The sequence below is a fragment of the Gallinula chloropus genome, assembly GCF_964237585.1.
Source record: "Gallinula chloropus genome assembly, chromosome: 25".
NCBI lineage: Eukaryota > Metazoa > Chordata > Aves > Gruiformes > Rallidae > Gallinula > Gallinula chloropus.
Window position 1 is genome coordinate 4,444,669 of NC_140110.1, and position 22,763 is coordinate 4,467,431.

Below are 22,763 nucleotides of genomic sequence, written 5' to 3' on the forward strand. Positions count from 1 at the left end.
TTGATTGTCACAGAGCTCTGTCTTCTCACTGTCATGTCCTATGACCGCTACGTTGCCATCTGCCACCCCCTGCACTACGGGACCCTCCTGGGCAGCAGAGCTTGTGTCCACATGGCATCAGCTGCCTGGGCCAGTGGGTTTCTCAATGCTCTGCTGCACACAGCCAATACATTTTCAGTGCCCCTCTGCCATGGCGATGCCCTTGACCAGTTCTTCTGTGAAATCCCCCAGATCCTCAAGCTCTCCTGCTCAGATGCCTACCTCAGGGAAACTGGACTCATTGTGTTTGGTATCTGTGTAGGTTTTGGGTGTTTTGTGTTCATTGTGGTGTCCTATGTGCAGATCTTCAGGTCTGTGCTGAGAATCCCCTCGCAGCAGAGACGGCACAAAGCCTTTTCCACATGTGTCCCTCACTTGGCTGTGGTCTGCGTATTTCTCAGCACTGGTATGTTTTCCAATCTTAAGCCCCCCTCCATCCACTCCCTTTTTCTGGACCTGTTAGCATCATTTCTTTACTCAGTGTTTCCACCAGCAGTGAACCCCCTCATCTACAGCATAAGGAACCAGGAGCTCAAGGATGCAATGTGGAAACTGATGACTGGATATTTCTAAGCAGCAGCAGCTGCTCGTATCACCAACCTTGTAACTCACCTTATCTCCACTCCCTTTTTTTAGTTGTTTTTTAGTTCCGGGTTTGGTTTTTTTCTCCTGCCTGGTTCTCTAAGCTGTAATTACATTGTTCACATTCACCCATTACTAATGCAGGATCTCCAGGTCCTGTGTGACCCAAATAATGTGTAATGAAAAGCTGTGCTTACTTTGTATCATGTCTGCCTGGAAAGTGCCATACTTTTTCATATTTTTTTTTTTCTTATATTTGAAAAATATTTACTGTCTTTAACAGCTTAATCATTTGACTACCTGGGAATTTCCAGGTAATGTACCAATGCCAGTAGATGAAATATTCACTTTCCCCTTTACCTGCTTTATTGCTTGTGGTCTCTTTCACCTCCCTCATCATTCAAGTGTTTCCTCTTCTCCTGATGATACATCCATGTCTAAGGACATCTTTTCAGCAGACTAGCTGGATGTATGCATTTCACTTTGATCACTGGATTCCATCTCCGTTTCGTCTTTGGTCCTGCAGATGCCGATAATCGCTCTGTTGTCTGATTTGAGCTACAGAGAGCTGGAAGACATCCCATCTTTCAGCAGTCTAATGAAGTCTTCTGTCAGAAGGTCAGTGTGTTGATAAGTGACCTTTCTATGTATCTGATTGAAACTATTCTGGGAGAGAATCTCCTCTGGAAGCTGACCCCCTTCACACGCTGCTTGGCCGTAGCAGGCAGCTGAGGAGAGAGATTTCATGGGTATTAAACTGTGTCATGTTGAACTGCTGTTTGTTGTCAGAGAAATCTGTCTGTGCCTGTGAGCACAGATGATGCCAGGAAAAGTGTTGGGAGTCTCAGGAGGCCAGTGAGGGAACTGCTGGGCTTGGGGAAGAGCAAGGTTCTCCAGACAGGGTTGGATCTCCAGAGACTGCTTTTCCTGCCTGTCCAGATCACTTTAGGAGACCCATATCCATCACAGAATGCTGCTGTCACTTCTTCTATCAACTGAGCCATGACAGAAAGTATCCTTGACTGAAAAAAGGTCCTTCAGGAACATTCCTTTGAAACCTTCATCACTAAGGACCTACCGAAATCCCAGTAGTTGCAGAAGTCTTGAGTTCTTTAATGAAAATGACTTGAAGAGCCATGCTTGAAAGGGCTTTCTGGATGTTAATGTGCACCATGGTGTCTTTTCTTCTGAGTCACAGAATCACAGAATCACAAGGTTGGAAGAGACCTTGGAAGATCATCAAGTCCAACCATTCCCATCCTATGCTAAACCAGATCCCTAAGTACCTCATCTACCCTTTTTTTGAACACATCCAGGGATTGTGACTGAACCCCCTCCCTGGGCAGCCTGTTCCAGCCCTGACAACTCTTTCAGTATTTTTTTTTTTTCTAATCTCCAATCTAAACCTGCCCTGGCCCATCTTCATGCCATTGCCCCTTGTTTTATCTTTTGTCACCTGGCTGCAGAGACCATCGCCCACCTCTCTACATCATCCTTTCAAGTAGTGGTAGGTGGTGACAAGGTCTCCCCTCAGCCTCCTCTTCTCCAGGCTAAACATCCCCAGGTCCCTCAGCCGTTCCTCATAGGATTTGCCCTCCAGCCCCTTCACCAGCCTGGTTGCCCTTCTCTGCACTTGGTCAAGGACCTCAATGTCCTTCTTATGGTGGGGAGCCCAGAACTGGACACAGTACTCAAGGTGTGGCCTCACCAATGCTGAGCACAGGGGCACAATCACTTCCCCAGACCTACTGGCTACACTGTTTTTGATACAAGCCAAGATGCCATTGGCCTTCCTGGCTGCCTGTGCACACTGCTGGCTCATATTCAGCCTGCTGTCACCCAACACCCCCAGGTCCTTCTCTTCCTGACAGCTCTCCAGCCAGAATTCCCCCCAGCCTGTAGCGCTGCAGGGGGTTGTTCTGTCCCATGTGCAGGACTCTGCACTTGGCCATGTTGAACTTCATCCCATTGGTCTCAGCCCATCGGTCCAGCCTGTTCAGATCCCTCTGAAGAGCCTCCCTACCCTCAGGCAGACCAACACTTCCTCCTAGCTTAGTGTCATCTGCAAACTCACTGAGGGAGCATTCAATCCCTTCATCCAGGTCATTGATAAAGCTGTTGAATAGATCTGGACCCAGGTCTGAGCCCTGGGGGTGCCACTCGTGACCGGCCTCCATCTGGATTTGGTTCCATTCACCACCACCCTTTGGGCCCGGCCATCCAGCCAGTTTTGAACCCAGCTGAGGGTCCACCTGTCCAGGCCAGTGGCAGCCAGTTTCTCAGTCAGAATGCTGTGAGAAACCCTGTCAAAGGCTTTCCTGAAGTCCTTGCAGACACATCCACCGCCTTCCCCTTGTCCATTAAGTGGGTCACCTTGTCATAGAAGGTGATCAGGTTAGTTTGACAGGATCTACCTTTTGTAAACCCATGTTGACTGTGCCTGATCCCCTGGCCATCACACATGTGCTGCATGACAGCTCCCAAGATGACCCTCTCCATGATCTTCCCCGGGACTGAGGTCAGGCTGACAGGCCTGTAGTTCCCCATATCCTCCTTCTGGCCGTTCTTATATATGGGTGTCACATTTGCCAGGCTCCAGTCCAGTGCAACTTGCCCAGTCTGCCAGGATTGCTGATAGATGATGGAAAGGGGTTTGGCAAGCACATCTGCCAGGTCCTCTGCCAGATCTTCTATTCCTGGTGTTATTTTTGCTGGAATGGAATTAATTTTCATATTGGTGTCACTGTAGTTCTGTGGATTTGATTTATAAGCAAAAAAGTCTATATTAATGTGCTAGTTCCTTGCTGAGCAGGGCTTGCACAGCATCAAGGCCTTTTTTCTAATTCTGCTCCAGAAATGAGTCAACTGGGAGTGCACAAGTGCCTGGGAGGGGACAGAACAGGCCCAGCTGACCATAACTGACCAACAGGATCATCCATACTGTACGACTGCAGGAGTGAGCCCACCGTTGTGTTGCACTTGTTGTCTACAAAGGTGGGCTGGTTTCTTTCTAGCAGCGGGTGGAATGCTGTGTTTGGGAGTTCAGATGACAGCAGTGCTGATAATACAGGAATGATTTTGTTGTGTCCAAAGAATCAAGGACTTTTCAGTTGTTCATGCTGCTCTGCTAACGAGAGGGTGGTGGGCACCCAGGGAGCTGGGAAGGAACACAGGCGGGACAGGTGACCCAACCTGGTCAGAGAGGGTGTTCCATGTCAATTACGTCATGCTCAGCAGATGACGAGAGGCTTGTGGGAGGAAGAGGCTACCCCTCCAGGACACGTGGCTTTGGTCACTGTCTAGTTTCAGGACAGCTCTGAGCTGTGAGGTCTGAGCTGTGCGGTTCAGCAAGAAACTGCATTGTGCATCACCAGTTTTGTACATTTTGCTACAAAGTCCTACTGTTGTTTCTCTCTCTCTGCTGTCCCAGTAAACTGTCCTTATCCCAATTCAAGAGGTTTGGGTTGTTTTGGTTTCCTTTTCCCTCCCTTTCCCCTTCCTCAATTTATAACACATCCTCTTAGTGAGGGAACAGCTACGTGGTGCTTGGCCAGAGCGAAACCACAACAGGTTCCAGCACAACAGCAAATCTGCAGCTTTGAAGGTCAGAGGCTCTTTAGCCTGGGGAATGGAGGCTGAGGGAAAGCCCACTTTGTGCTATGTGGAAAGAACATAAGAAAGTCCATGTGAAACTGTGACTTTGAAGGTCAGAGTGGACATGAGGAAAAAGAAATGTCATTCTGGGGGCAGTGCTGTGGTGCTAAAAGTCACTCAGAGGAAGTGCGGATGAGCTGGTGGCTTTGTGTTTCCAAGATCAGCTGGTGAGGAGGGAGAGACAGCAGTACAGGCAGGGACATCAGGGAGTGAAATCAAAGTGGGGAACGGGGTTTGGTTGCCTGCAGTTTGTAGAGAAACTAGAAAAGGCAAGGGGCAGTGTGGGACGGGCTGTGGTGCAGATGGCCAAGGGGGCCAGCCAGGATGAAAGGGCCTGATAGCAACGAGGTCTTTACCCCATGTCTATGGCTGATGGCCCTGCCACAGAGGCCTCAGAGGACACACGTTGTCCTCATGGCCATGGAGCATCATTGCCTCCTTGCACCCGCCCCAGGGAAGGCCACCATGTGTCATACCCCTCTCCTTCCCTTGGTGTCACACTCCCCACATCCCAAAGAACAGCCCTGAGACATGGGTGAGGGTCAGGATATCCCTGCCCAGGGGCTGGGGGTCAGCGCTTGGCATTTCTGTTTCATCAGACCAAGCCAGGGTGTCCTCAGCATCAGAGCTGCCTGTGCTGTGCCTGTGTTTGTCTATAGTTGTCTATTCCAATGAGCCCATGGAGAGTTTCTGCCAGCAATGGCTCCCAGTGGGGCCTCTTAATGCTTCAAGGCACTTTGGGCATTACTCCTGACTTCAACTTCTGGAGTTCACTCTCCTCTTGGTATCTGAGGTCTGTGGACTCAGAAGAAAAGACTCCATGGGGCTCATTAACATCCAGAAAGCCCTTACAAGCATGGCTCTTTAAGTAACATTCATTATAAAACTCAAGACTTCTACAGCTACTTGGATTTTAGTTGGGTCCTTAGTGATTCCTTAGATTTCAAAGGAATTTCCCCTGGAGGACCTTTTTTCAGCCTGTCCAAGTCACCCTGCAGAGCCTTCCTGCCTTCCAGCAGATCAACACTCACACACTTTTGTGCCATCTGCAAATTTACTGATGGTCCAATTGATCCCCTCAGCCAGATCATTAATGAAGATACTAAAGAGAACTGGCCCCAGCACTGACCCCTGGGGAACACCACGTGTGACCTGCTGCCAACTGGATTTAACTCCCTTCACCACAACTGTTTGGGTCTGGCTGTACAGCCAGTTTCTAACCCAGCACAGAGTATACACATCTAATCCATGGGCAGCTAGTTCTTCCAGCAGGATGCTGTGGGAGACAGTGATGAAGGTGTCACTGAAGTCCAGGTAGATCACATCCACAGCCTTCCCCACATCCAAAGAGCAGGTCACCTTGTCACAGAAAAACATCAGTTTGGTCAAACACGATCTGCCTTTCCTAAACCCAGTCTGACTGGGCCTGATCCCCTGGGTGCCCTGCATGTGCTGCATGATGTCACTCAAGATGATTTGTTCCATCACCTTCCCCAGCACCGATTTCAGTCTGACAGGCATTTTGTTCCCTGGGAACCTCCTACTGGCCCTTCTTGCAGATGGGTGTCCCATGTGCAGCTTCCAGTCAGGCGGAACCACCCTGGTCAGCCAGGACAGCTGGTAAATAAGGGAAAGTGGCTTGGAGAGCACTTCTGCCAGCTCCCTCAGTACCCTCAGGTGTATCCCATCTGGAACCATTGACTTGTGCAGATCAAGGTGGCTGAGCAGATCACTTACCAATTCCCCTGGGATTATGAGAGCTTTGGTCCGATTCACATCTCCATTTTTCCACACAGGGGTCTGGGTATCAGGACACAACTGGTCTTACTGCTAAAGACTGAGGCAAAAAAGGCACAAAGTTCCTCAGCCTTTTCTTCACCCTCTATTACATTGATCCCTCTGGGTCGAATAAACGTTGGAGATTCTCCCTGTCCCTCCTTTTGTCAATATATTTATATAATTATTATTAATTATCAAAAGCACGAAATATTAATATTACTCTTAATATTACTTAATATTTAAAGAACTATTATTTATACCAGTAACATTGTTATTAATATATTTATAGAATTATTAAGAAAAGGAGGGACAGAGAGAATCCAAAACCTTTACTGTTGGTCAAAAAAAAAAAAATTTGCAAGGGCTGAAAATGTTTCCCAGCCAGAAACTCTCCGAGGTATCCCACTAGCAGCCCCAGTAACCTTGGGGGTCAGGGCTTTCCTAACCACTGGAATGGTCTGAAGAGTCCCTGGTGTCATTTTGTGGCTGTATTAGTGTCCCCCTTTAAAAATTCTAAACATACAGCAATAGCTCCCAAATAAATCTATAAAGGATGAATGATGTTCCTGGGCTGAAACCTCCCCAGGTAGCCCACACGCAGCCCTGGTAGCCTTGGGGCAAAGAGCATTCGTAGCCAAGACAATGGTCCTATAATATCAGACATCATTTTCTGTCTCTACCCATGTCCCCAGTCAAAAATGCCAAATGTCCAGCAATAGGTCCCAAACAAAAGGTTTGAGAGCCTGAAAGCTCCCTGGGTAGCCCAAAAGCAGTGCCAGTAACTTTGGGGCCTAGAGCTTTCGTAGCTGAGGGAACGGTCCTATGGGTCCCTGATGTAATTTTCAGGCTCTACCAGAGTCCAACTTTGAAAATTCTAAATGTCCAGTAATAGCTCCCAAACAAAATGTGCATGGGCTGAGAGATGTTTCTGGCATGAAACCTCCCCAGGTAGCCCACTAGCAGCCCCAGTAACCTTGGGGCTCAGGGCTTTCCTAGGAGAGGGAGCAGTTCTAAGATTGCCTGACTTCATTTTTGAGCTCTACAAGAGCCCACCTTTGAAACTGAGAAACGTCCAGGAATAGCTCCCAAACCCATTGGTGTCAGGGCTGAGAAAGGTTTGTGGCCTGAAGCCTCCCCAGGTAGTAGAGTAGCAGTACAGGAAACCTTGAGGCTCAGGGCATTCCTAGCCAAGGCAACGGTCCTTAGAGTGCCTGACGTCATTTTTCCATCTACCAGCAATCACCTTCGGAAGTGCTAAACCTCCAGCAACAGGCCTCTAACAAGAGGAGTGAGGGCTGAAGGATTTTCCTGGCATGAACCCTCATCAGTGTTCAGACGTGAAGCACAAGGAACCTTGGTGCTCAGATCGTTCCTTGCCAAGGGAACTCTCCTAACATTGCCTGACTCCTCCTCAGGCTCTACCAGCATCCACCTTCGAAACTCCTAAACTTCCAGCAACAGCTCCCAAACAAAAGAGCGAGAGTTTAAAGATATTATTGCCCTGACTGCTCCTCAGGGAGTGGACAAGCAGCCCCAGTAACCTTTAGGATCAGGGCATTGCTAGCCAATGGAGGGGTCCTAAGATTGCCTGATGTTGGCTTTGGGCTCCACCAGTGTCCACAGTTGAAACTCCTAAATGTCCAGCAATAGCTCCTAAGGAAAAGGGGTGAGATATATTCCTGGCCTGAAAACTCCCCAGGTAGCCCACAAAACACCCCAAAACTAAATAGGTACTGAATACAGGAAGACCAATCTCCCTGGGGTAGGCATCTGAGCATGTGAGGCTGAGGATCTGGGGGATTTCACAGAACTGGTCACCAGCATTGCCCTTGCAGAGGGGCAGGGAACATGTACTGGCCGTGTGCAGCACAGCACTGAGAAACCCGCTGCAGCTCCCGTGTGTCTGCAAAGGGCAGGAGGAGGAAGTGGGGAATGAAGCTGCTGTTGGACATTCACTGCCTCTTTGCTTGAAGCCCTCTGCAAGGAGAACAAGGCAGTGAAAACTTGGGGCACTCTCACTGAGCAAAATGTTCTCACTGGAGACCCAAGGACTGCCTCTCTCTGTTCTATTATGTATTGGAAAGGTCCTTTTTAGGAGGTGCATTTCCTGCTGTCTGAGGGTGCCACTGGCTGTATGGGGCTCTGATGTGAGCACTCCAGGTGTCAGTTTGTCCTGGCAGTAGAAGGTCTATCGGTTTTGATCTATATGATCTTTTCTGGGTGGTGGTTCCCACTTCCCCCAACTGCAGAGCAGAGCTTTGTAGATTTGTTTTCCCTGATTTTGTTCTTGTGAAACACCGAGAAATGCCCAAATGCTCACCTAAACCCCTTCCTTTCACAGGGGGAAAGAGTCCCCTCGCTGTCCTTGCCTGGGTGTCCAGTCTCATGCAGAGACAAGGAAAGGTGATTGTCCTGCCCAGCTCTGGTTTGATCAGGAGAAAGGACTCTGCTGGACACAAGGATTTCTCCCCAGCCAAAGAATGAAAATTGAGAGTCATCCCCATGAGGCCTGAGACACCAGGAGGGAGCCTACAAAAACTGGTCTTCTGCTGAGCTGGGCCAGGCTCCTGGGATGGAGGGAGCTCATGGCAACCCAGCAGTGCAGCAGAGAGACAGCTCTGCCCAGGAGCAGCTCCTCTGCCAAGCACACAGGGCTGGGGACACTGCCTGTAGGCACCGAGGGGAGACCTGTGAGGCTGAGAGAGCTGATAGATGCTGAGAGCTCACTGGAAGAGAAATCACAGCACTCTGCCTGGTATGTCTGTGGGCGAGAGGTAAAGAGACCTTGCTTTGAATTTTCTGCTCTTCTGGACTGGGTGGGGTGTGAGAATTGAGCTTTTCTTGATAACTTAAAAGAAGGCAGTGCAAACACATTTGGTCATAGGAACATGTCAGACACTCTGTTGAGCTCTGCACACACAGAGGTTCCCCAGGGCAGTGCCCTGATGCCAGGAGGGGTCTTCAGAGCACAATTGAGCACAGGGCAGGTTGGATGAGGTCTGTGACTACAGAGTGGGAGGTGACATGGGCAGAGAGAAGCAGCTGCAGGGACAGCTCCAGGCATCAGAGACATTGGCAAGGAAGGAGAAGGAGCTGCTCCCAGCAATACCGTGGCAGTGAGGATTTTGTAGCTACCTGACATCCCCCACAGTGCAGAAGCTTTCCCTCACCGACCCCCTATTTTCTGCCACCCAGCACAGACTCTGCACCCAGAGTACCAGTGTTTCAGGCTGAGTCCCCTCCTTGGCAGCCCAGGCCCCAGTGACAAGAACCCCATACATGCCTGTTTGTCTGTCCCTGTCCTTCCTGCTTGGGCTGGAGCATTTCTTGCTCTTTCCCTCCTGTCCTTGCTGCCTTTCTCCCACGATTACCTGGGGCTCTTGGCACGTCCATTGGTGGAACTGGGACTGAGCTGACCCTCACTTCAGGACCCCCAGCTCTAGGACTGAGGAGTTCCTGAGGGCTGCTCTGGGCTGTAGGCTGTCTGCAAAAATTGCACCACTCTCCTAGGGACTTTTGTGCCCCAGAGAGGAGCCCCATGCAGAAGAGATCTCAGCACTGAGACCCTGGCAATGCCGCTGATCGCCCGTGTCTGTGGGCAGCTGCAATGAGCCCTGTGTGTCCCTGGCTGGGAGAAGGAAGCTGAGATCCTCTTTGGGTAGGATGAGACACCACAGGAGGGCTTTGGATCTCTGCCCTGAGAGACTGGATTCCTCAGAGCTCTACAGGGTCCAGTTTATTCTACGGGCAACACCAGGGTGTGATCACAGAGTGCCCAGCACAGGACATCTGACATCAGGGCTGATGGACAGAGCAGCTCTCCCCACTCAGCAATCAGGGGAAGGTTTCACTGGCACTGCTGCAGCAGTGACAGGGAGTTCTGACAGAAGAAACACTCCTCAAGTAGAGTCAGGAGAAAACCAAAGCTCCAAAGCTCTGCTCTGCCCACGGGTAAAACTGGAGTGACAGTGATGAAAAGCTCATTCCTATCCAAAGGGGATTTAGTCTGAGATCACACCATCCTTCTATTTACTGACTGCTGCCAGGCAGGACTGAGTTCTCGAGACCCCACAGCAGACCCTTCTCCCCGCAGTGGAACACTCAAGCCAGCACAAAGCAGACCTCCCAAGAGGGACCTGACAAAAGTCTTCCTGAATACAGAGAGTCAATATGAGGGTATTCAATAAGAATTTGAAGAGGTTTTCTTTAAAGAAGAGTTCCCTGAATTCTCACTGTGCCTTTTCCTCCTTGGACAGGTCTCTACAGTTCACAGCAGCAGATGCCCAACAGCAGCTCCATCAGCCAGTTCCTCCTGCTGCCCTTTGCAGACACACGGGAGCTGCAGCTCCTGCACTTCTGCCTCTTCCTGGGCATCTACCTGGCTGCTCTCCTGGGCAATGGCCTCATCATCATCACCATAGCCTGTGACCACCACCTCCACACCCCCATGTACTTCTTCCTCCTCAGCCTCTCTGTTACTGACCTTGGCTGCATCTCCACCACTGTTCCCAAATCCATGGCCAATTCCTTGTGGGACACCAGGGCCATTTCCTATACAGGATGTGTGGCTCAACTCTTTTTCTTTGTATTTTTGATCTCAACAGAGCACTGTCTCCTCACTGTCATGGCCTATGACCGCTATGTTGCCATCTGCCACCCCCTGCACTATGGGACCCTCCTGGGCAGCAGAGCTTGTGTCCACATGGCAGCAGCTGCCTGGGCCAGTGGGTTTCTCTATTCTGTGCTGCACACAGCCAATACATTTTCACTGCCCCTCTGCCATGGCAATGCCCTTGACCAGTTCTTCTGTGAAATCCCCCAGATCCTCAAGCTCTCCTGCTCAGATGCCTACCTCAGGGAAACTGGAGTCCTTCTCGTCAGTGTCTGTTTGGGTTTTGGGTGTTTTGTGTTCATCGTGGTGTCCTATGTACAGATCTTCAGGGCTGTGCTGAGGATCCCCTCGCAGCAGGGACGGCACAAAGCCTTTTCCACCTGCCTCCCTCACTTGGCTGTGGTCTCCCTGTTTATTATCACTGGTGTGTTTACCTACCTGAAGCCCCCCTCCATCTCCTCCCTATTTTTGGACATGGTATTTTCATTTCTTTACTCGGTGTTTCCACCAGCAGTGAACCCCCTCATCTACAGCATGAGGAACCAGGAGCTCAAGGATGCTATGTGGAAACTGATGACTGGATGTTCCTGTGCAGCAATAAACTGCTCATCTTCCATTTATTGTTGGCCATGCAAGTCACTTTAGGAGCAGTCTGTATTTAGTATGGATTTCAGTTGTTCGATTTAATTTTTTCTCCTTATTTTTCTGAGATACGATAACATGGTTCACATTCATCACATTCCTTCTGCAGTATCTCCAGGTCTTGTTCTACTGAGAAAATGAATAATGAAAAGCTGCGTTCCCTTTGCACCATGTCTGCATACCAAGGGACAGAATTTTTCCTTCTTTATTTTCCTTTTTCAAAAACACATTTACAAGAACTTTTTCATCAGCTTAATCACATGAGCATTGTCTGAATTGGCAATGCTTTCCCACCATGGCTGAACGGGATTTTCCAGGATTAGTATCCATGGCAGTGGAAGAAATTCCTTCCCCTTTACCTCCATTACTGACAGACTGTCTCTGTCATGTCCTTCATCATTCAGGTGTTTACACCTCTCTGATTCAGCAGCTATGCCTAAGGACATCTTCTCAGTAGACTAAATAGACCTATGCACTTCACTTTTCTCAACAGGATTCCACGTTTGCTTGCTCTTTGGTCATTCAGATGGCAGTTAACTATCCAGAGTCTTCTCTGTGCTTCAGAGAGTTGGAAAATATTCTTACTTTCAGAAGACTAATGGACCAGTCAGTGTGTTGACAAGTGACCTTTCTTTGTATGCACTTCACTTTGTTCACAGGTTTCCACTTCTTCTTGCTCTTTGGTCATTCAGAAGCCACTCAACGCTCTGGTTTCTGCTTTGAGCTTAAGAAAGATGGAAAACATCCCATCTTTCAGAAGTCTAGTGAACTGTTCTGTAACAAGTTAAATGTATTGATAAGTGTCCTTTCAATGTATCTGATTCAAACTGTTCTGGGAGAGAATCTCCTCTGAAAGCTGACCCCCTTCACATTCTGCTTGGCCGTAGCAGGCAGCTGAGGAGAGAGATGTCATGGGTATTAAACTGTGTCATGTTTAACTGCTGTTTCTTGTCAGAGAAATCTGTCCGTGCCTGTGAGCACAGATGATGCCAGGAAATGTGTTGGGAGTCCCAGGAGGCCAGTGAGGGAACTGCTGGGCTTGGGGAAAAGCAAGGTTCTCTAAACAGGGTTTTACCTCAACAGACTGCTTCTCCTGCCTGTCCAGGTCTCCTTAGGAGACCTCTGCCCCAGCACCCAATCCAGCATGCTGCTGAACTTTCTTCCATGATCTGAGATGTGACAGAATCATTTTTTCCTATGAAAAAATCCTGCATTGTGAAACTCCTTTGAAATTTTCATCACTCAAATAAAACGTCTACAATTTGTTATACAAGGTCTATTTTTTTTAAAGGAAATGACTTGAAGAGCCACGCTTGTAAGGGATTTCTGTGTGATTAATGAGCCCCATGGTGTGTTTTCTTCTGAGTCCACAGACCACAGAGTCCAAGAGGAGAGTGAAGAAACCTCTCCAGATGTCCAAGTCAGGAGTAATGCCCAAAGTACCTTGAAGCATTAACAAGCCCCACTGGGAGCCATTACTGACAAAGCCTCCCCATGGGCTCGTTAGAGCAGACAACTGGAGGCCATGAGGACAAACACAGGCAAAACACAGGCATCTCTGATTCTGAGGACACCCTGGCTTGGTCTGATGAAGCAGAAAAGACAAGTGCTGAACCCCAGGCCCTGGGCAGGGACATCCTGACCTTCACCTGGTTCTCAGGGCTCTTCCTTGGAATGTGGGGTGTGATTCCAAGGGACAGACAGGGGTATGGTACATGGAGTACTCCCCTGGGGTGGGTGCAAGGAGGCAATGATGCTCCATGGCTGTCAGGACAATGTGTCTCCTCTGAGGCCTCTGTGGCAGGGATATCAGCTCTAGTCAAGGAGTCAAAGGCCTGGCTGGCACCTGTGGCCATCTGCACCACAGCCCATTCCACACTGCCCACGCCTGTGCTGTTTGCCTGCAGGCTGCAGGCACCCAACCCCCTTCCCCACCTTGATCTCACTCCATGATGTCCCTGCCTGTTCTGCTGTCTCTGCCTCCTCACCAGCTGTTCCCACAAACACAAAGCCACCAGCTCATCCACACTTCCTCCAAGTGACTTTTATCACCACAGCACTGCCCTCATAGTGACACTTCTTTATCCTCATGGCAACTCTGACCTTAAAAGCTGCAGTTTCACATGGACTTCCTTTCTTATGTTCTTTAAATGTAGCACAAGAGGGCTTCCCTCAGCCTCCCCTTCCCCAGGCTAAAGAAGTCTAGGTTCTTCAGCCTCTTCACACAAGACCTATAGCCATATCTGGCCAGACTTTTATCTGAGAACATGACAGTTCCTCCCCTTCCTCCAGACCAGGGAGCCCCACACTGGGGCTGACTGCTCCAGAGTTGGCCTCACCAGTGCTGAGTCCAGATGGACTCATAATTCTCAAATCCCAGAACCTTGCATCCCTAAAACTCAAGGTGGGAAATGGGGGAGTAAATCCCCCCCCCCCAATGTAAGAGCAGAGCAAGTCCGAGACCGCCTCAGGAGACTGAATGTCTACAAGTCTATGGGGCTGGATGACATGCATCCCAGGGGCCTGAAGGAGCTGCTGATGTGGTTGCCGAGCCGCTCTCCATCATATTTGAAAAGTCGTGGCTGTCAGGAGAGGTCCCTGGGGACTGGAGAAAGGGTCATGTCACTCCCATTTATAAAAAAGGGAACAAGGAAGACCCAGGGAATTACAGGCTGGTGAGCCTCACCTCTGTGCCTGGGAAGATCATGGAACAGATCCTCCTGGACGACATGTTGGAGCACATGAGGGATGAGCGTGTGATCCGGGACAGCCAGCACGGCTTCACCAAGGGAAGGTCGTGCCTCACCAATCTGGTGACCTTCTCTGATGGAGTGACAGCATCGGTAGATAAAGGGAAGGCGACCGATGTCATCTACTTGGACTTGTGCAAGGCCTTTGACACAGTCCCCCACCACATCCTTATCTCTAAATTGGAGAGAAGTGGATTTGATGGGTGGAGCATCCAGTGGATAAGAAACTGGTTAACAGACCGTAGCCAAAGGGTGGTGGTCAATGGGTCTGTGTCCAGGTGGAGGCTGGTGACAAGAGGTGTTCCTCAGGGAGTGTCTTGGAATCAGTTCTCTTTAACATCTTTATCAGTGACATGGGTGATGGAATTGAGTGCACCCTCAGCAAGTTTGTGGGTGACACCAAGCTGAGGGGTGTGGGTGACACCCCAGAAGGAAAGGAAGCCATCCAGAGGGATCTTGACAGGCTGGAAAGATGGGCCCGAGGGAACCTAATGAGGTTCAACACTGCCAAGTGTCAGGTGTTGCACTTGGGCCGGAAGAATCCCAGACACAGATACAGACTGGGAGAAGAGCTTCTTGAGAGTAGCCCTGCTGAGAAGGACTTGGGGATTGTGGTGGATGAGAAGCTTGACATGAGCCAGCAGTGTGCTCTTGCAGCTCGTAGGGCCAATGGTATCCTGGGCTCCATCAGGAGAGGAGTGGCCAGCAGGGACAGGGAGGGGATTGTCCCTCTCTACTCTGCCCTCGTGAGGCCCCATCTGGAGTACTGTGTCCAGAGCTGGGGCCCGCAATACTAGAAGGATGTGGAACTGTTGGAGAGGGTTCGGAGGAGCCACAAGGATGATTAGAGGGCTGGAGCAGCTGCCCTACAAAGAGAGGCTGAGGGAACTGGGCTTGTTCAGCCTGGAGAAGAGAAGGCTGCAGGGGGACCTCATTGCAGCCTTCCAGTCCCTGAAGGGAGCTTATAGGCAGGAGGGGATTCAACTTTTTAAAAGAGCAGATAATGGCAGGACAAGGGGGAAGGGACTAAAGCTGAAGGAGGGAAGGTCTAGATTAGATATTAGGGGGAAGTTTTTTACAGAAAGAGTGGTGAGGTGCTGGAACAGGCTGCCCAGAGAGGTAGTGGATTCCCCGTCCCTGGAGGTGTTCAACGCCAGGTTGGATGGGGCCCTGGTCAGCCTTGTGTAGCTCCAGGCCTGGAGGTTGGTGTCCCTGCCCTTGGCAGGGGGGTTGGAGCTCTATGATGCTTGGGGTCCCTTCCAACCCAGACCATTCTATGATTCTATGATTCTATGTGAGGTGAGAGGATTGTGAGGAAAGGGGATTGTGAGGTAAAGGGATTGCAGGATGAAGGGATTGTGAGGTAACGGGATTGTGAGGTAAGAGGATTGTGAGCTAAGGGGATTGTGAGCTAAGGGGATTATGAGGTAAAGGGATTGTAAGGTAAAGGGATTGTGAGGTAAAAGGATTGCGAGGTAAAGGGATTGTTACGTAAAGTGTTTATGAGGTAAGGGGATTGTGAGGTAAAGGGATTGTGAGTTAAGGAAGTTGTGTGTTAAGAGGATAGTGAGTTAAGGGGATTGAGAGGAAAGGAGATTGTGAGGTATGATGATTGTGAGTTAAAGGAATTATGAAGTCACAGAATTGGTTGACAGAGAGTTTGTCAGGTAAGGGGATTGTGAGGTGAAGGGATTGGGAGGTAAGGGGATGATTAGGCAATGGGATTGTGAGGTAATGGGATTGTGAGGTAAGGGTATTGTGACTTAGGGGGAATGTGAGGTAAGGAGATTGTGAGTAAGGGGATTGTGAGGTAAGGGGTTTGTGAGGTAAGGGGATTGTGAGGTAAAGGGATTATGAGGTAAGGGGTATATGAGGCAAGGGGATTGTGAGGTAACGAGATTGTAAGGTAAAGGGATTGTGAGGTATGGGGATTATGAGGTAAAGGGATTGTGAGGTAAAGGGTTTGTGAGGTAAAGGGATTGTGAGGTAAAATGATTGTGAGGTAAAAGGATTGCGAGATAAAGAGATTGTGAGGTAAAGGGTTTATGAGGTAGGGGGATTGTGAGGTAAGAGGATATTGAGGTAAAGGGATTGTGAGGTAAGGAGATTGTGAGTTGAGGGGATTGTGAGGTGAGGGGATTGTGAGTTAAGGGGATTATGTAGTCACAGAATTTATTGACAGATTGTGATGTAAAGGGATTGTGAAGTAAGGGGATTGTGAGGTAAGGGAATTGTGAGGTAAAGGGATTGTGAATTACGGGGATTGAGATGTAAGGGGTTAGTGAGGTAAAGTGTTTGTGAGGTAAAGTGATTGTGAGGTAATATGATTATGAGGTAAAGAGATAGTGAGGTATAGCGATTGTGAGGCAAGGGTGTTGTGAGCTAAGGAGACTGCGATGTAAGGGGATTTTCACGGAAAGTGTTTGTGAGGTAAGGGTATTGTGAGGCAACGGGATTGTGATGAAAGGGGATTGTGAGGTAAGGACTTTGTGAAGGAAAGGGATTATGAGTTAAGGGGTTTGTGAGGTAAAGAGATTGTGAGGCAAGGGGATTGTGATGTAAAAGGATTGTGAGGTAAAGGAATTGTGAGATAAGGATATTGTGAGTTAAGGGGATTGTGAGTCTAGTGTATTTTGAGGGAAAGGGATTGTGAGGTAAGGGGATTGTGAGGAAGGGATTGTGAGGTAAAGGGATTGTGAGGTAAAGGCATTGTGAGGTAAGGGGATTTTGCGGCAAAGGGATTGTGAGGTAAGGGGATTGTGAGGTAAAGGGATTTTGAGGTAAATGGGATTGTGAGGCAAAGGGATTGTGAGATAAGGGTATTGTGAGATAAAGGGATTGTGAAGAAAGGGGATTGAGAGGTAAGGGTGTTTTTTGAGGTAAAGGTATTGTGAGGTAAAGGGATTGTGAGGCAATATGATTATGAGGTAAAGGGATTGTGAGGTAAATTGATTGTGAGGTAAGGGTGTTGTGAGCTAAGGAGACTGTGATGTAAGTGGAGTTTTAGGGAAAGGGATTGTGAGGTAAAGGGATTGTGATGTAAGGGGATTGTGAGGCAACGGGATTGTGATGAAAGGGGACTGTGAGGTAAGGGGACTGTGAGGTAAGGGGTTTGTGAGGTAAAGGGCATTGTGAGTTTAAGGGATTGTTTGGTAAAGGGATTGTGAAGTAAGGAGATTGTGAGGTAAGGGGATTCGGTGGTAAATGGATTGTGAGATAAGGAGATTGTGGGGTAAAAGGATTGTAAGGTAAGGAGATTGTGAGATAAGGGTATTGTGAGGTAAGGGGTTTGTGAGGTGAGGGGATTGTGAGGGAAAGGGATTGTGAGGTAATGGGATTGTAAATTGAAGGGATTGTGAGGTAAGGGGATTGTGAGGTAAAGGGATTGTGAGGTAAATTGATTGTGAGGTAAGGGGTTTGTGAGCTAAGGGGATTGTGAGGTAAAGGAATTGTGAGGTAAAGGAATTGTGAGGTAAAGGGATTGTGAGGTGAGGGGGTTGTGATTTAAGGGGATTGTGATTTAAAGGGATTGTGAGGTAAAGGAATTGTGAGATAAGGGTATTGTGAGGTAAGGGGATTGTGAGGCAAAGGGATTCTGAGGTGAAGGGATTGTGAGTGAAGGGGATTGTAGGTAAGGGGATTGTGAGGTCTGATGATTGTGATTTAAGGGGATTATGAAGTCACAAATTTGACTGACAGATAGATTGTGAGGTAAGGGTATTGTGACGTAAAGTATTGTGAGTTGAGGGGATTATGAGGCAAATGGATTGTGAGGTAAAGGGATTGTGAGGCAAGGGGATTCTGAGGCAAGGGGATAGTGAGGTAAGGGGATTATGAAGTCACAGAATTGTTTGACACATAGATTGTGAGGTAAAGGGTTTGTGAGGTAAATGGATTTTGAGTTGAGGGGATTATGAGGCAAATGAATTGTGAGGTAAAGGGATAGTGAGTTAAGGGGATTGTGAGGTAAGGGGATTGTGTGGTAAAGGGATTGTGAGGTAAGGGTTGTCGGTAGATAGGGCTTTGCGGTCGGAAGATGTCGCGCTGTACCCGAAAGGTAGAACCCCTCCCCTCCACAGGTAACCAATAGTAAGTAGCCAGTAAGGTGAGAGGATGGGAGTGGCATCACAGCCCTGGGGTATAACGCCCCGTGCCTCTGGCTAATTAATGCCATTTGCCGTCCACCACATTGGTGTCTGTGAGCTGATGGACTGTGCTGCCAGAGTGTGGCGCCGTTGCCGTTCCTGAACCAGGTCGCCGTGCCTTGTGAAATGCATCACAGTGTGCCCTCCTGGCTAAGAAGGCCAATGACATCCTGGGGTGTATTAGAAGGGGTGTGGTTCATAGGTCAAGAGAGGCCTTTCTCCCCCTTGCCCAGGTGAGACCGCACCTGGAAGGTTGTGTCCAGTTCTGCGGCCCTCAGTTCAAGAAGGACAGAGAACTCCTTGAAAGAGTCCAGGGCAGGGCCACCAAGATGATTCCTTATGAGGAAAGGCTGAGGGAGCTGGGCATATTGAGCTTGGAGAAGAGGAGACTGAGGGGTCACATTATTCACCTTTATAAATATGTAAATGGTGAGAGTTGGGAGGATGGAGCCAGGCTCTTCTCAGTGATGGCCAGTGATAAGACAAGGGGCAATGGGTGAAAGGTGGAGCAGAGGAAGTTCCATATGAATGTAAGGAGGAACTTTTTCTCTGTGAGGGTGATGGAGCACTGGGACAGACTGCTCAGTGAGGTTGTGGAGTCTCCTTCTCTAGAGACATTCAAAACCTGCCTGGATGCATTCCTGTGTGATTTAGTCTGGGTGATCCTGCTCTGGCAGGGGAGGTTGGACTAGATGATCTTCTGAGGTCCCTGCCAACTCCTAACGTTCTGTGATTCTCTGATTCTGTGATTCCTCCCCAAGGGAATGATCCTAAAAGCTCCTCATGTCCTTTTCAGGCTCTACCAGTGTCCACCTTAGAAACTGCTGAATGCCCAGGTACAGCTCCAAAACAACAGGTTTAAGTGCTGAACGATGTTCCTGGCCTGAAACCTCCCAAGGAAGCCAAGAGCAGCCCAAATAACCTTGGAGCTCAGGGTTTTCCTTGGCAAGGGAATGGTCCTAACGACGCCTATGTCATTTCGTGTGCTAACAGTGTCCATATTTCAAACTGATAAATGTCAAGCAGTAGCTCCCAAACAAGAGGATTGAGGGCAGAAATGTGTTCCTGTCCTGAAACCATCCCAGGTAGCCCAGTAGCAGCCCCAGTACCCTTGGGACTCATTTTTGTCCCTACCAAGGGATTTTTTCTAACACTGCCTGACACCATCACCTGGGAAGGAATAACTGCTGGAATCAGTACAGGCTGGAAGATGACCTGTTGGAGAGGACCTCTGTGGAGAAGGACCTGAGGGTGCTGGTGGGTGACAGGTTGGCCATGAGCCAGCAGTGTGCCCTGTTGTCTAAGAGAGCCAATGGGATCCCAGGGGACATTGATTGGTAGATTAAGAGGTAAGGGGATTGATTGATATATAGATTGTGAGGTAAGGAGATTGCTAGAGAGATTGTGACATAAGGGGATTGTGATGTAAGAAGATTGTGAGGTAAGAGGGTTGTGAGGTAAAGAGATTGTGAGGTAAAGGGATTGTGAGATAAGGGGATTGTGAGGTAAAGAGATTGTGAGGTAAGAGGATTATGAAATAAAGCGATTGTGAGGTAAGGGGATTGTGAGTTGAGGGGATTGTGAGGCAAGAGGATTGTGAGGGAAGGGGATTGTGAGGCAAGAGGATTGTGAGGGAAGGGGATTGTGAGGTAAGGGGATTGAATGATATATGGATTGTGAGGTAAGGAGATTGCTAGAGAGATTGTGACATAAGGGGATTGTGAGGTAAGAAGATTGTGATGTAAGAGGGTTGTGAGGTAAAGAGATTGTGAGGTAAAGGGATTGTGAGGTAAGGGGATTGTGAGTTAAAGGGATTGTGAGGTGAGGGGATTGTGAGTTGAGGGGATTGTGAGGTAAAGGGATTGTGAGGTGAGGGGATTGTGAGTTGAAGGGATTGTGAGGTGAAGGGATTGTGAGGTGAGGGGATTGTGAGGCAAGGGGATTGTGATGTAAGGGGATTTTGAAATAAAGGGATTGTGAGGTAAAGGGATTGTGAGGTAAGGGGATTGTGAGGTAAGGGGATTTTGAGGTAAGGGGATTGTGAGGTAAAGGGATTGTGAGGTAAGGGGATTGTGAGGTAAGGGGATTTTGAGGTAAGGGGATTGTGAGGTAAAGGGATTGTGAGGTAAAGGGATTGTGAGGTAAAGGGATTGTGAGGTAAGAGGATTGTGAGGTAAGGGGATTTTGAAATAAAGGGATTGTGAGGTAAAGGGATTGTGAGGTAAAGGGATTGTGAGGTAAAGGGATTGTGAGGTAAGGGGATTGTGAGGTAAGGGGATTTTGAGGTAAGGGGATTGTGAGGTAAGAGGATTGTGAGGTGTGGCATGCAGTTTGAGAAACAAAGCCTCAAGCACTGCTAGGTTAACAGATAACGGGATGGAGCTTTTAGGCCATGAACCATGGGGAAACTAAACAAGGTGGCAGCATCTTTGCCAGCCCCCTGCTGGGACAGGCTCCAGGAGAAAGCGTCCTCTATTTTTAAGGTGTATCTGCTGTCTGACGAGGTTTTAGAAGTTCTTAGCATGGTAAGATAGAGATGCTGCTGTGACAGCAAAATGTTGTCCAATCAGATGTAGCCCAGGAACAGAGTGTGTTTGAATGAAAGCAGCCGTCTGCAGAGCATATAAAAAGGAATGGTTCTTTGCAATGAATCGACTCTTGCTGCATCAAGCTGTGTCCCGTCTCTCTCTGTTGCGGCAGATTTGTTTTGGATTTCAGTAGATGTTGTTTTACCCCAGCTGAGAGCCCAGCAGCACACAGTCGCTTGTTCTTTAAAACGGGGGGGGGGGGGATTTTGGGGGGAGGGAGGGTGAAGGGAAAGGGAAAAAAACCCAAAACCAAGGAAACAAAACCCCACGGGTTGGGGTAAGGATAGTTTACTAGAATAGCAGAAAGAGAGATGTAACAATAGTAACAGGACTTTGTAGCAAAATCTATGAAACTGGTGACACACAATGCAGTTTCTCACCAAACCCACAACTCAGACTGTGCAGCCCAGAGCCGTCCCAAAAACTGGACCGTCCCTAAAACTGCACGTCCTGGAGCTGCTTCCTCCAACCAGCCCCTGCTTTTATGCTGAGCATCTCAGAATGGGTATGGAATGCCCCCTTTGGCCAGTTCGGGTCACCTGTCCTGGCTGCGTCCCCTCCTTTCTCATTAGTAGGGAAATATGAACAACTGAAAAGTCCTTGATTACTTGGCAACAACTGGAAACATCAGGGTAGTCTCAGCACTGCTCTCATCCTAATTCCTAAACACGACATTCCATCCACTATAAGAAAAGAAATTAACTCCATCCTAGCTGAAACCATGACAATTAGGAATGCAATGGATCAAGCATGTGGAGAGAAGCGTCATGGATTTGGTAGATGCTTGTGAGGTCACTGGGAACTGAATATCTCAACAATGTGTCCTTGGCCAATAGGGGAATACGTGCTTGTGAGGTCATACTGACAGATCTGGAGCAGGCTGTGGACAGTGGAGGTTGTTGTGAGGTCACTGATTCTGGAACAGTTGACAGGACAAGAGAAGGCAGATGGTCTGTGTTGTGATGTCAGTGGTTCCCAAGTAGCTGATAGGTCAGACAAAGCCCAAAACTTGTGCAGAGAGTATCATTACTTCCTGAATAGTTGATAGGCAGGGAAAAGACCAATAGGCTGTGTGGGTTCTGAGGAAATATCTCTAGCCTGAGTCTAGGACCAGGCTTATGGACAGTATAGGTCCTTCTGAGGCTACTGGTAGCTGGATGTATGATTGGCCAGGAACTGACAGATATCTTAGGAATGTCCTTGTGATATCAGTGGTGCCAAAATACCTGACAAGCCAGGAATGGGGACATGTCAGTGGTAGATGCTGTGAGATCACCTTTGCCTGAGTGGTGGACAGGCCAGGAGTGTGCACCTTACTTGTGCATGACGTGGTTTCGTTGGTGCTGGATTAGCTTTGATGCTGAGAGAGGCATATGGCTTGTGTGGGTGTGGTGGTTTAGCCATGGCTGGAGGCCAGACACCCACCAAAGTCAGTCTATTCCTCCCCTTTTTATTTGGGCAGGGGAGAAAATAGATATCAAGAGGCTCAGGAGTCAAGATAAGGACAGGGAGAGATCATCCTGTAATGAACAACCTGGGCAAAACAGACTCAACAGAGGGAAGGACAGAAAACTCTCTAGTTTCTTACACTGCACACCCAGTGACACCATAGTTGGGTAATGAGAAGCGTGACCAGATCTTAAAACAACGGGACCAGATCTTAAAGCACCTTCCCCCCACCCCTCCCTTCTTGCAGACTTCAGTTTAGTCAGGATTTTGCTCCTTTCTTCCCCCCCATGGTGGCTCGGGAGGGGCAGGGACTGGGAGATGGGGCTTCGGTCAGTCCCTTACAAGTTGGTTTCCTTCTTGGCTGGGGGGGGTCATTCATTCCTCACACCCTCCCCCTGCTGCACCGTGGGGTCCCACCCAGGGCAGACAGTCCTCCATGACCTTCTCCAACATGAGTCCTTTCCCACAGGGCTTCAGCTCTTCCCCAGCTGCCCCAGCCTGGGTCACTGCTATGGGTGCAGTC

At 48.9% G+C, this 22,763-nt stretch overlaps 1 protein-coding gene across 1 annotated transcript; it reads left to right on the forward strand.

Annotated features, from left to right (window-relative positions):
- Positions 1-10,333: 10,333 nt before the first annotated feature.
- LOC311200874 (olfactory receptor 14A16-like) lies at positions 10,334-11,311 on the forward strand (the record flags this gene model as incomplete). Its single annotated transcript, XM_084275178.1, has 1 exon — positions 10,334-11,311. One exon carries the CDS (start codon positions 10,334-10,336, stop codon positions 11,309-11,311), a length of 978 nt encoding a protein of 325 aa, XP_084131304.1.
- Between the last annotated feature and the right edge of the window lie 11,452 nt (positions 11,312-22,763).